General features: G+C 45.0%; 1 protein-coding gene across 3 annotated transcripts in view; it reads right to left on the bottom strand.

The window, feature by feature from the left end:
* Positions 1–14,442, bottom strand: part of LOC105464214 (unc-5 netrin receptor C) — a 387,289-nt gene that overhangs the window by 22,558 nt on the left and 350,289 nt on the right. For 2 of the 3 annotated variants that reach the window (XM_011711873.3, XM_011711874.3), the window contains one exon: positions 12,182–12,415. In XM_011711873.3, the coding sequence (XP_011710175.1) occupies positions 12,182–12,415 (234 nt within the window). Of the gene's footprint in view, positions 1–1,835; positions 5,403–12,181; positions 12,416–14,442 lie in introns of those variants that run through there. The other variant, XM_071093291.1, reaches the window with a different exon arrangement.

Here is a 14,442-nt window from a genome sequence, read left to right as displayed (position 1 = left end):
ATGCGAACCATCAGAGTCACCAGAAGCAGGCCATCTGCCTCACAGCCCAGCGTCCGCCAGGGATCTGAGCAATCCTGTGGGAGGGCCTCTTTCCCCAATGCGGGCGCCGCCTCCAAAGCAAACTGGCCGGCCCTGAGTGAGGGCTGTATTGATTCAGGGAGCCTGTGAGGGATTGCTCCAAAGGCAGGGACAAGAGATTCCACAGTAGAAACAAGCAGCTTTCACAATAACCAATTAAACCAAGACATTATCCATGCCAAGCCATTAGCCTGGGCCACTTAAAAGCCACAATAAATCCAGGCTGTTTTAAAGGCTTGTGTGCACAAAGGAGGCACCTCTGGCCTGTACCCAGAATGCTTCCAGGCTCTTAGATGAGAGGATCTCCCCTTGTTAAGGCCTGACAGAGAGGCAGGAGGGAGGATACATCTGCCAGCCACGCCACTCCTCCACTCTGGCCTGTCCAGCCCCCGAGATTCCCACTCTGCATTATGTCCGGGTTAGATTGCATCTGCCTCATCTGCTTCTCTTGTTCTCTCTCTGCCTGTTCCTTCCATGCCTGGGCAAATTTCCATTAAATATCAGGCTCACAGCTATTGCTCACTGGGAGCCCCCAGGCAACAGAGTGGCATATACTTGGATGCTTTGAAGTACATCTGTAAGAGTATGACAAGTCTGCCCCCAGGGTCCAGGCTGAAGCTGAGTTACAGGGCCCTGCAAAGTGGTGATTTCGTGCAAAAAATTGTGAGGTGCTAGGGCCCCACAGCAGGTCTGGTGGGCTAGTGCTCCAGACCCTGGCTTTGTTGCCTACACCCTCTGCTCGCCCTCCCCACCAACCCCACTTTGTGCTCACCCTCCTCCTCTATTGACCTTTCTCCCTTGCTCTCCCTCCTCCCCTGCTCGCACTCCTCTCCTGCTTGCCCTCCTCCCCTGCTCAACCTCCTCCCCTGCTCACCCTCCTCCCCTGCTCACCTATTCTGCTCACCTTCCTCCCCTGCTCACCTTCTCCCCTGCTCACCTCTTCTGCTCACCCTCCTCCCATGCTCACCTCCTCCCCACTCATCCTCCTCACCTTCTCACCTCCTCTGTTCACCCTTCTCTCCACCTCCTCCCCTGTTCACCCTCCTCCCCTGCTCACCTCTTCTGCTCACCTTCCTCCCCTGCTCACCTTCTCCCCTCCTCCCCTGCTAATCCTCTTCTCCTGCTCACCTCTTCTGCTCACCTTCCTCTGCTCACTCTCTTCCCCTGCTCACCTCCTCCTTTGCTCACCTTCCTCCCCTGCTCACTTCCTCCCCTCCTCCCCTGCTCATCCTCCTCCCATGCTCACTTCTGCTCACCTTCTTCCCCTGCTCACCTCCTCCCTTTCTCACATCCTCCTCTGCTCACCTCTTTTGCCCACCCTCCTCTGCTCACCCTCTTCCCCTGCTCATCCTCCTCTCCTGCTCACCTCTTCTGCTCACCTTCCTCCTCTTCTCACCTCCCCTGCTCATCCTCCTCTCCTGCTCACCTCTTCTGCTCACCTCCTCCCCTTCTCACCTCCTCCCCTGCTCACCTTCTCCCCTTCTCAACCCCTCCCCTGCTCACCTTCTCCCCTTCTAAACTCCTCCCCTGCTCAACCTCCTCTCCTGCTCATCCTTCTCTCCTGCTCACCTCTTCTGCACACCTCCTCCCCTTCTCACCTCCTCCCCTTCTCACCTCCTCCCCTGCTCACCTCCTCCCCTGTTCACCTTCTCCCCTGCTCACCTCCTCTCCTGCTCAGCCTTCTCTCCTGCTCACCTCCTCCCCTGCTCACCTCCTCCCCTTCTCACCTCCTCCCCTGCTCACCTTCTCCCCGCTCACCCTCCTCTCCTGCTCACCTCTTCTGCTCACCTCCTCCCCTGTTCACCTCCTCTGTTCACCCTCCTTTCCTGCTGACCTCCTTCTCTGCTCACCTCCTCCTCTGCTCACCCTTGCCCTGCATAACAACTTGCCCCTCTCTCACACCACTTTCCCAAAATCGCACCACCTTCTTCCTCAAGGCATGTGTTACGCCTTCCAGTTTTTCAAGGGGCGATTATGTTATTTGTAGATTATCTAGTCCATAGCTTCTTTCTCTCCCTCTCTGCCTCTGTCTTGTTTTCTCTCCAAATACTTTTCTGTCATTGTTTTCTTTCCCTTTTTAGAAGCAGTACAGGCTATAGAAAGGATGAAAGAAATGATTAAAGTTAAGTTTCATATAACCCACTGAAATCTCTCTTGAAGGGAAGGCTGGAAGGCGCTGAAATCCAGGTTGTTTCACTCTGCTAGCCTTTTTTTTTCTTTTTTTCTTTTTTTTTTTTTTCTTTGAGACGGAGTCTTGCTCTGTCACCCAGGCTGGAGTGCAGTGGCACGATCTCCGCTCACTACAAGCTCTGCCTCCCAGGTTCACGCCATTCTCCTGCCTCAGCCTCCCAAGTAGCTGGGAATACAGGCGCCCGTCACTGCACCCGGTTTTTTGTATTTTTAAGTAGAGACGGGGTTTCACCGTGTTAGCCAGGATGGTCTGGATCTCCTGATCTCATGATCCACCCACCTCGGCCTCCCAAAGTGCTGGGATTACAGGCGTGAGCCACCGCGCCCGGCCCTAGCTTCTTTCTTTATATTGTTTCTGGATGTTATTTCTCCAAGCAGTCTTCATGTTTGAGAGAAACACAGAACCACACATTGGCTAGATTTACTGCTGCCACGAGGCCAGGCATCAGCAGCAGGAGCATGAGCAGGTGGAGGTAGATACTGAGGAAATGTCGCTGAGATCGCTACATGGAGAGGACAGAACAGAAGGCAGGAAGCCAAGCAGCGGACAGCCTCGCGCTCTGGCTGTTTTTTGGTTTGGTTCGGCTCTCTGGCTCCTGGAGATAGAACTGCTCTCCATGCTGGAGCCAGCACAGGAGGCTGAGTTGTACTGCAGTGGTGCCCCACCTTCACCTTGATTCTGGGACGCAGACACAAAGAACAGACCAGCAAACGTGCAGCATGCCACTCATGTGAAACCTCAAAAGGCCAGCCTTCAGTGACTGTGCTGACTGGTGTTTAAAAAAAAATCACATCTGCCATTTCATGGAACCTGCCTTTCTTCTGCTCATTCTTTAATCCTGTGTCGAAAACCTGCCCTTGTCATTTGGGGATGAGAAATCTGTGTCTTTGCTATGGTGGCTGTCACTGCTGTCTCTGTCACAGCTGTGGGGGCCTGTACTCCACCAAAGCAGAGGCCAAAAAGAGCGGCCATCCTTCTCTCCTCTTCCCTGCCAGCTTTTCAGCGACGCTGCTCTCAGGCCCCCACGCGCTGTCTCCTCCTCTCCGGCTTTCGGGCCTCAGGCTGCGGAGCCGGGCAGTGGAGAACATCTGACTGTCAGCCCAGCCTCTCCCACCTGCTCGGGTCAGTGTCCCTGGCGCCCGGCCTGGCTTTGCTCCCTTCCCTTCCTGTGTTCACGCCAGGGTGCTCTGCTCTCCCCCTGAGTTTATCTGCCTTACTTCTTCCCTAATAATAACAAGGCTGGACTCTGGTGCCCATCTGCAAACATCTCCCCGTCAAGTTGCTTCGTTTCTAGGGCTCTGCCTGCTGTTCCCACAGCTGCTGTGGCCACGGATGCTTGGTCTGAGCTGCCACTTCCAGCCTGCACAGTCAGGGCAGTTTGCGACACTTTTAAAGCCAAATGCCAAGGGGTGACACTCATGCAAGTAGCATGTCACTTGTCTACCTCTGGGCATGCTCGTAGGGAAACGGTTCTCTCTCACATCTATGTATTAGGAATAGGACTTTTTAGGTTTTTCTAGGACTTCTGAAGTCATCTTGTGTTTCTTTTCTCCTGTTAACATGCTGTTTTTAATCTTCTGTATTAGTTTTCTACTGTTGCCATAAGAAATCGCCACTAACATAGTGACTTAAAAAATAACACAAACTGATGATCTTACAGTTCTGGAGGGTGGGAGTCTAACACAGTTCTCATTGAGTTAAAATCAAGGTGTGTCAGTGGGGCTGCCCTCCTTTCCAGAGGCCCAAGAGGAGAATCTGTACTGGGTCTTCTCCACCTTCCAGAGGTTTCTCACATTCTTTGGCTCACAGTCCCCTTCCGCTGTCTTCAAATCCAACAATGACAGATTTCTCTGAGCCTTTTTCCACAGTCATATCCCCTTCTGACCATAGCTGGAAAAAGTTCTCCACCTTCAAAACCATATAATTAGACCGGACTCACCCAGATGGTCCAGGATAATCTCCTCAAATCACACAATCATATCTGCAAAGACTCTTTTGCCATATAAGGTAAAATACTCACAGGTTTTGAATATTAACATGTAAACATCCCTGGGTGGTGGTGTGTGTGGGGGGGTGTTATTCCGCATACAACAACTTCTGTTTTCTTTCTTTTCTCTCTCTTCAAAAAGTAAGTTCAACATAGCAAGTCATTTCTAAGATATATGATAGACCTAGGACCAGATTTCATAAGAAAATGATAAAAATGGGATAAATTTAGAGGCACCGAAAAGATCCCTGTGACTAAATGTCTAACCAACCAGATTGCTATCAACCCTGAAACTCACCTCACAGTTAGATTCCAGTTAGATTTAATATCTTCCTTAAGCCATTATCTTCAAAATGCCACTGTAGTCTATATGCCCACCTAGGCATGGCAAACAGTGTCTGGTGTCTATTTTGTGCCAGGAGATTGAATAACTTTTATCTCCTTTAGAACTTCAAAGAGTCCTTGACGCCGACCAAATTACTCTCCTAAGAGGTCAAATTCAGCGACCAGGGTCACCAAGCTGATAAGTGGCAGAGCCAGTCACAGCAGCCAGCCCGACTCAAGCTCTCCTGCCGTACCATGCTCCCTCCCATACACACAGCAGCAGTGATGCACTAGAAACCTTTAATACACGTTTTGTTGTTGGTCTCTAACACACATGTTGCACATATGAATATATTAGTTTAACTCCAGAGGCCGGGATCCTGAAAGTATACAGGTAAGGCTATTTTTGAGGTTGTTTGTGGGAACTATAAGAATAGGTATGGATTCTTACTAGGATAATTCCAGGGAGGATCAGCCTTAGAAGACCTAGAAGAAGCAAGCATGAGGGGTTCAGAGTTCTGTAAGGTCACAACTTGCCATGGAGGAAATGCCAGGAGGACAGCAGTGAGGAAGGTGACAGGTAACAGGATAAAAATATAACCACCTTCTCCCTGTAACAAGCCACGTCTGACTGTCCATGACTGTGGCCCAAGAACATGAGCATCACACAATTCTCAGCTAGACTTCAGCCAACCTCCTTTCTCTCTCTTCACCTTCCGGTGTTTCTTTCATTCTTCTCTTCTCTTTTCACATAATACAATCTTTCACAGAGTTACTCTATTACAGCTGGGATTAGGGCACATGAAATTATCCAAGGAAGATCTTCTCCATGCCCCATGAGTCCATCAAAAAAAAAAAAAAAAAAAAAAAAAGCCAGGTTATGTTAATACACATTATTTGGTTTGTATCACATATACATTTGTCAGAAATTCAGTAAACATCATATACTGCCCATAATGTATGAAAATAACTCCTTTTTTATGTTCTGAATCTCAGAGTTTAGTATAAAACCCTTTATTCCAAAACGAGACTCTCATGTATTGTACCCTTTGGATGCCGGGACAGAAATGACTTGTTTCCACATAGATGTATGTTTCTCCCTAGGTGTTTTTAAACTTACTCCAAATATAACCTTGCTCTCTGTTAATTGTTGGTCTATTTATACTAGGATTCAAGTCTTTGCAAATAATGAAAGGAAAACACCTTTTTCATTAATCACCTGAAGACGGGGGAAAAAGAAAAGCTCTGATACACCAAACTCAACCTTTTCAATAGACTTGACCTCTCTATTTGAATTGATTCCAAACTATTCTCACAATTCTTAGCATCTTTATCCTTTTATGTGAACACAACTAGAGCATTGTTCCCAGTGGTCCTTCAAGCACATGCACAGGAAAAAGCCCTCCTGAAAGGCATAAAATAATTCCACTGTCGCCCATCAGCCTTGACTTCTGCTCTGGTAGTCACTGCCAACACGCTAATTCTGTATCAGTGCTTTCAAATTGCTAAACGCAGCTTTTAAGTTTCAGGTGACCATTTTTGCCCCAAGGCTTAACAAAACTCTGGGAAATTGTTACAAAAGCTGCCAAGCTCAAAGAGGTGGGTACGAAGAAGAAAAATGCATCACAGTTGCTTAAGACTGACTGCATTATCCATCCATATGGATAATATAAATAAATGTACAAATATATATATTTATGTAATATATATATTTATATTTTATATATTATATGTAATAATATATCTATATAATATATACTTATATAAATATATAATATAACCATATATTAATATAATGAATATATAAATATTTATATATTTTTTATATATAATATAAAGATATATGTATATTATATGTATATATATTTATTATAACAAATATATATTTATTATATATCTTATATATAATAAAATAAATAAAAATATATAATATATATTTATATAATATATATTTACATATAATATAAATAAATGTATTATCTATCCACATGAATAATATAACCACATATAATAAAAAGTGATAATTAATATTCTTGAAATACACAGCTCTAGACATCAGGGCAGTCTTTTTGCAATAGCTCTCCTGGACTTACTCCCCAAGAATAAGTACTCCACTGGGCCTCCATCTCTGCCCTAGTCCAGCATTTCTGTGGATTTTTCTGCAATTTGTAAAGAATCCCCAGCACATAGCAATTACTGTAAGAAAATATCAAATGCTGGTAAATGCAGCCTCAGGCATCATTTGCTATGCTGAAGATGGAGGAGGTCAGGAATTGGATTAAAGCACAAACAAGGAAGCAGAGATCCTTTTCATCAGAGTCAGAGGAAGTGAGAAGAGGCTGAAGTAAAAGGTTTGGAGGGTAGAGGACGGCAGCTGGGGGAGCTTTCATCGGGTGGTTAGGTCACTGCTAGGCACGATGTGGGCTTTAAAACAGCCAGGGACTTCCTGAGAGCGGAAGAGACCTGGAAGAACTGCCGTGGGAATCGGGGTAAGTCAGGAAGAGCTAAATAAAAGGAGTAAGGAGAAGCAGGGAAGGCATCCCTTAGAATAGGTATCTTGAGAGTATAATAGACCCAATCAGAAATGTATGGTTTTTCATAACAACTCATCAGCCTGGAAGTAGAAGTAGCGGGCTTGTTCAGTGGAGGGTATCTTTGGTTATTGATACTAGAAAAGCCTGAAGCGCTCACAATGACGAGAGAGTTCAGTGTGGAAGTAAGTTTGCTGCAGATGCGAGTAAGAGCAGGGAAGGGTTTGTGGACTGGGAAACTGCAGCAGGTTGAAGGAGCCTCTCCTTTTTTTTTTTTTTTGAGATGGGGTGTCACTCTGCCACCCAAGCTGGAGTGCAGTGGTGTGATCTCTGCTCACTGCAGCCTCAGCCTCCCGGGTTCGAGCAATTCTCCCATCTCAACCTCCTCAGTAGCTGGGATTACAGGGGCGCACCACCACGCCTGGCTAATTTTTACATTTTTAGTAGAGACAGGGTTTCACCATGTTGGCCAGGCTGGTCTTGAACTCCTGACCTCAGGCGATCCACCTGCCTTGGCCTCCAAAAGTGCTGGGATTACAGGCATGAGCCACCATGCCCAGTGAGGGACCCTCTCCTTAAGAACAAAGGGTAGCTTCCATGCACCTTGTGGAAGAGAGAGATGGAAGGTCAGATGGTTGTGGTCAAAAAGGGGGAGTTTGACAGGTGGAGATCTTGGCAGTGGAGCAGTTGCTAATGAAGATGAAATCCAGAGCACATCTATACGAGTGAATAGACAATGTAAGATGTTGTGAAGGCTACTGGAATAAGTTTGGGCAGAGAGACTGTGATTTAAGTCATGACATTGAATTTGAGAGAATGATGGGAATAAAATGGATGGAAAGAAAGACCACAAGGCAAGTACTGCTAGGGCGGGATCCACAGAGGTCTGTGCAAAGGAACTGAAGTGGGTATGAGCAGCAGCAGAACCATCCAGCCTGGGCAGTGAAGAGATGCCCCAGAGTATGAGAAGTACTGGTACATCTCCTCTTGGCCTTGGGTTAGTTAGGGGGTGCAGTCTTCACTGCAGGTATTGTGAGGTGTTACCAGGAAGATCTCCTGGCAGTTAATGAGAGCAGGTGGAGGAATGGGGGAGGGAATGATGTAAGGTTGTAGGAAAGTTTGTTCTTAGTAGAATTTTAATTCCAGAAAGATTTGGGAAAGTGTTTAGGATAATAGCTCTTAACTTTGGTGGCACAATAGAATAACCCAGGGAGTGCTAAAAAAAAAAAAACAAAACAAAACAACAAAACGACAACAACAAAAACACCCCAATACCCAGACCAATTAGATCCAAACCTGTGGGAGTGAGACCCTGGAGTGAGTTTTTATAAAAGCTTCCACCTGCTTCCTCTGTGCACTGAGAATTCCTGATTTTGGAAGAGCATGAGGGTGAGTCTGGAGGGGGGCAGGCCTGAAGGAGGAGGAGGCCTTCGGGAGGGACATTGCAAGAGGAAGTATTTCTGGGCAACGGCGGTTAGAGAAGCAACGAGATGGGAGAGAGTATGGTGGGAACATTAACAGGGTGGCAAGAAGGCAGAATTTTAGTAATAAAGGGCTTTTTGAGCTAATCAGCCCGAAGTTTCCAATTCAAGCGTGGGTGTGAGGAAGAGATGGCGTGACTGAAATAATTGTCTCTTCGGTATGTTGGAGAAGCCATTTACCTATAAGTAGGATTTTGGTATTTCTGCATTATTCAAAGGCCATGAGGTGCAAGAAAGCCTCATCCATTATTCATGTTTGTTTCAGGCTAAGTGCTAGATCCCCAGATGCTTAGAATTTATAAATGTCTAGTTAGAAAGCATTGACCATGATACAGAGTGCTCTTGAGTTGTTTTTGCTGCTTAAACCTGTTCATCACTCTTTCTCACTATTGACCATTTGTGTCTTGAGTTCACTAATTATAATAATCAGAATTATTTTTATAAAATATTTTATTTTTGCATGTATTTGTGTGTGTTTGTCGGGAAGACAAGGTGCCTGGGAAGAGAACTATGTGTGTGCATATAAAACATGTAAATCAAACACTTCAAATATGATGTAGGTCTTCTATGCATGCTTTTGCAATGATTTTTCTTGAAACTGTTGAAAAACTTTGCCTTAATCAGACCCCATAGCTCCCTACAGATACCATTTTCCCTAATTTTAACCTAGCATGATTCCTATCCTGACAGTGCTTTGGATGTATCACATTTGCAAGGAATATAGAAGAAATAACCTTAAGCTTTACATTAGAGCTGTGTGTTCACAACTTTTATTCAACATCACAAAATCCTACAGGCTCGACTATCAAAATTATATGCACTAACCCAGGAGGTCTCATGCCTTCCCCAAGACCATGCTGGTCAAATCCACCACAGTGAACAGATGATGGCAACAGGCTCCTAGCTCACCTTCCTGTTTCCACTCGTGCCGTCTCCAGTCTTTTCGCCTGTAGCCTGCTTCCCAGGGAACCTATCCTGGAACACTCAGTATTCATAACCAAGCACTACTCTCTGAACGGAAGCTCCAGATGGAAATACCCTGATATTCAGAAAAACTTTCTTTCCTTGGCTTCCTTGACTCATTTTTCTTCCATTTCTATTCCTAATCTGGCTGTTTATCCTTCTTTAGCTCTTTTGCTGGCTGCCTTTCCTCCTCCCTTGCAATGCCAGGGCTTTCCTTGGTCCCCAGTCTCTAGGGTACGGGTCTTCAAGAAACTTCACTTAGGGGCAGATCAGCCAGGCTGCAGCCAATTGCCTGGGCCTGAAGCCTGCTTTCTCCACTTAACAGCTGTGTGACCTAGAGCAACTTACTTAAACTTTCTGTGCCTTGGATGATACATCTATAAAGTGTAGATAATGGTGCCTTATAGATCAAATGAAGATTAATGAGTTAATATAAAATATTTAGAATTTTGCCTAACATATAGAAGCTCTCAGTCATGTTGATTATTTTTATGATTATCTTCTCCCTCTACTCTCTCTTGATATTCTCCCTGACCACTGTGGATAACAGTTATCAACATAATGTAGGCTTCTGAATCTCTATTTCAAGATCTGCTCTCTGTCCAGAGAACCATATCTATATTTCTAACTGTGCCTTGGGCATCTGTTATAGATGCCCAATTCATACCTCTAATTCAGTATTCCAAAAGAAAAGGCACAGTTATGGACTGATGTCTGTGCCCCCCCAAATTCATATAGTGTAATCCTAATCCCTAGTGTGATAGTATTAGGAGGTGAGGCCTTTGGAAGGTGATTAGGTCACAAGGGTGGTGCCCTTAGGAATGGGATTAGTAACCTTGTAGAAGAGATCCCAGAGAGCTGTCTCCCCATCTCTCCACCACATGAGGACACAGCAGAATGCCAGCAGCCTGTCACCCAAAAGAAGGTTCCTCACCAGAGCCCACCCATGCTGGCACCTTGATCTCAGATTTTCAGCCTCCACACTGGAAGTCTGGGTTGGAACTGTGAGAAAAAAAGTTTGTTGTTTAAGTCACCCAGTCTGTGGTACTTTGTCAGAGCTGCCCAAACTGTCTAAGACAGGCACCATCTCAACACGCCAAGGCCTCCTGCCTCCTGAGTTTGCTTCTATGACTTAGAGGCAGGAACTTGACCTTCTGCCCCAACCCATTGAGCGTTCGTCATGGGATTCTCAAAAGGCCACTTGAGCAGGACCTTTTAGGCTTGTTCTCTTATCTCACTGCCCCATCACCATCCAGCTCCATCACCCGTTCCTGCACCATCCAGCTCCATCACCCGTTCCTGCATACTTTGACTCACCTTTTCACTGAAGTCAGGCTGATATTTCTAACATGTATTTTCAATCATGCCTTTTTTCTGTTTAAACCTATCCAATCCCCATTAACTCAATAACTGAATCCCAACTTCTCTCTCGGCCGTGAAGGTCCATCTAGACAAAATTCTTATCTTACCGGAAATAATATGCCTGTAGAGAGTCTTTTTTTTTTTTTTTTTTTGGAGACAGAGTGTTGCTCTGTTGCCCAGGCTGGAGTGCAGTGGCAACATCTCGGCTCACTGCAACCTCTGCCTCCTAGGTTCATGCCATTCTCCTGCCTCAGCCTCCCAAGTAGCTGGGACTACAGGTGCCCACCACCACACCTGGCTAACTTTTTTGTATTTTTAGTAGAGACGGGGTTTCACCATGTTAGCCAGGATGGTCTCCATCTCCTGACCTCGTGATCCACCCACCTCAGCCTCCAAAAGTGCTGGAATTACAGGCGTGAGCCACCGCGCCCGGCCAAGGGTCTTTATTTATTGTTTACTTCTGTGTTTATTCATGCTGTTCCCTCCACCTAGGAATCCTGTATTTTTCCCTTTACTGTTGCTGGTCAAAACCTAATCCTCCATTAGGGCTAATCATCAAATGTTAGCTCCTTTTCAGATTCCCTCAAAGTAATAATGCCTCTGTCTCCTGAGCCCCCACATAGCACTTTGCATGTCAGCCACTGTGGCATTTCTCACCCTCTGACTTACCTCCTCAGCCTTGGCATACTTCTTTTATTCCTCCTTTTATATCATAACTTCTTCAAAGGCACTTACTATATCCCTTAAAGCTTCGAATGGGATAAAATGGATGGCAATAATCACACCAGGAATTAAGCTCATTTATTCTGCAAAGCAGCAGCCTGTTGTCAAATGCTAACCCGCTCCCTCGCAGCCCTCATAAAAAGAATGGGAAAGCATATAAATGAAGCAGCACACCAGAGGAACATACAGTGTGAGCAATTATGCCAATTCCTTTTATAGGAAGAATGCAGCTGAGGTAAACATGGAAGCAGATTATTTACCATCCACGGGTCTCGTTGCCAAATTCTTCTAAATTTTTCATTAAAAGAAATCAAGGAAGGTAAACAAAGTAGCCCTTGGGAGGAATCAGTGTAAACAGCTCATATATCTGCGTGGCCTCAGAGAAATGTCTATCTTTTTTAACTGCCTCCTTTGGGGCCAAACACATGTGTCCACACACTTGAGTGCACACACAGAGCCACGTCTCCAGGTGTGCACAGCCGTGCAAAACCTTGGCTTCCAGGTGAAGGTGAAGAGGGCAGGCTAGGTGGGAGGCACTTACCTTCAGAGCATCCTGGGTGTCATCCAGACAGTAGACTCGGATGCTGTACTCCAGCGAGGAGCAGCACAGGGGCCCAAAGATGGCCAGCTTCAGGCGCTTCGCAGCCGCTTTGGTGGTGGAATGCCCGACCAGGGCGTAGGTGCTGAGGTTCTCTGTGAGGATGTGGCAGGCCTCTGCGTCCAGCTGAATGTAGCAGGGGGTGGTAAAGTTTTCCTCCCCGACCACCACCACATCCTGGGGGACAAAAAGGAAAGGCCATGGCTAAGCCACCCAGGACGCATGCCGGCCACCAGGGATGGTGGTGAATGGCAGTGGGTAGAGCAGGACCTATCCTTTACTTGGCCTTTTTCTCTCTCAGATTTTATAATCTGTCTACTTAAGTTCTTCATCATTGTATCTCTTTCTACCATTGTCTTTACACTGAGAATATTCTTTATTTAGATGTCCTTCAGTTTGCATCTTTTGATCTTCTAAGAATCTACATTTTCCCTAAAAATCTGTACGTGTGAAAAGAATTAGATAAATTAAAGAACTGTGCAATAATATATTAATATGCAATTCTACCATATTCTTTCAAAACTCATCTGACAGTTTCTTCCTACAGAAATACACTGCTTTTTCTAAGTAATCTTGGCTGTCAGGTTCTAAGAAAAGCAAGACATGACAAATTCCATGACACATAAGATACATTTCTCTGTTACTTTGTATGTGTCATTAAACAGTCTACTCTTTCAGACATTGAAAACATTTAGCATGAAATAAAAATAAATGGAAGTGATTTTTATTTAACAAAAAACAGTTACTAATTCAACCAAGTTTTGATTCATCTATATGGTTCAGGCCACAGAATACATTAGCCGAAAGACCACGTATGGGATGCAAAAACCAAGGGTTGGGATTCCGAATGCATCTTGGGGCAACCAGGTACCAGAGGCATGTGAAGCAGGCAGGGCCACAGACAAGGAGGAATGATGGAGCCTGTGGCGAACCAGAGCGCGTGCCTATCTAAAGAGCTCAGCCTCTGCTGGGCTTTGGCCTATGGCTGCTATGCAGGAATGCAGGCCAAGTATGGACAAAGCCTCACATGTTCCAAGACAGACTGGAGGTTCAGATTTTAATGTGAAATCTTCCAACTTTTAATTAACTCAAATTTAAAAGAAAATTTCAGGCAGGAGAAATCCACGTGTGAGCATGAGTCAGTCTCTGCACTGTCAGAGACAGAGTCAGAAAGTCTCTCTGCAGGGGCAGGATTCATGTCGACTTTGCTTCCCACTGTATTCCAGTGGGTCTGGCTCAGGATGAGTGTCCCACAACCATTTGCTGAAACAGTGAATGAACACTTTGTTATACATTTAGTTCAGAGGGCTACACAAAGATGTGAAAGAGGTCGCCACCTAGGTTATTATTTATTATGCCTTGCAACATGATCTGAACTATAATAAGAGCTGTGTTTTAATAGCATCAGTGAAATAATTTCTACTACTGAAACTATGCCCCCAGAGGAAGTCTCTAAAAAGGAAAAGAGAGAAAGAAGCTCAGAACCTCCAGGTTTATTTCAGTCCCAAAAGACACCTGGAAAGAAGCTGCTTTCTCCAGGGCAAAGGAAACCCTCTGGTATCCCCTAGTGGTGACATGGTACAGAAAGGTTCCTAGAAGACATGGCCAAAGAGTAACGATGCCCATGTCCCAGTCAGTCACAAGTACAAGGGGGCTTCCATGAGGACTGTCCTCTTCTACTTTCCTCATCTACTCAGTTTATTGTTACTGTTGTTGTTATTGTTACTACTCAAACCCAGAAACGGATAGGGTAATAGGAAGAGAATCATGCAAACAATTTAGGATCACTTTGGATTAAAGGATGTTTTTCAGATACATCATTTAAAGTTTAAAGAGAATTAAAGTTAGATCTGGTTAAATCTGGTCTTAACTCAGCATAAAGTATATTTATTTATTTATTATGTACGTTTTGGCAAGCAGTGATCCCCCGATATGGTAAAGAGTAGAACATGCCCCTAGGAGGGAAATCCCAGTGAATCCCAGGGATGCTCTCGTACTCTTCTACATCTAATACTATATTTTCTTAAAATATTAGGAGCTGGAATCTTCATGTGTATCTTTTCTAAAAATTTTTTTCCTAAAAAATTATCATAAGTAATCACAAAGCATATAATATATACTTTGCATATTATAACTTCCTATTTTATATGTTTTACATTTTATACAACTATACATATAAAGTATAGTTTTAAAATTATTGAATA

This window comes from Macaca nemestrina, chromosome 3 (assembly GCF_043159975.1).
Source record: "Macaca nemestrina isolate mMacNem1 chromosome 3, mMacNem.hap1, whole genome shotgun sequence".
NCBI lineage: Eukaryota > Metazoa > Chordata > Mammalia > Primates > Cercopithecidae > Macaca > Macaca nemestrina.
Note: the sequence above shows the minus strand (reverse complement) of the source record. Positions and strands in the feature narration are given on the sequence as shown.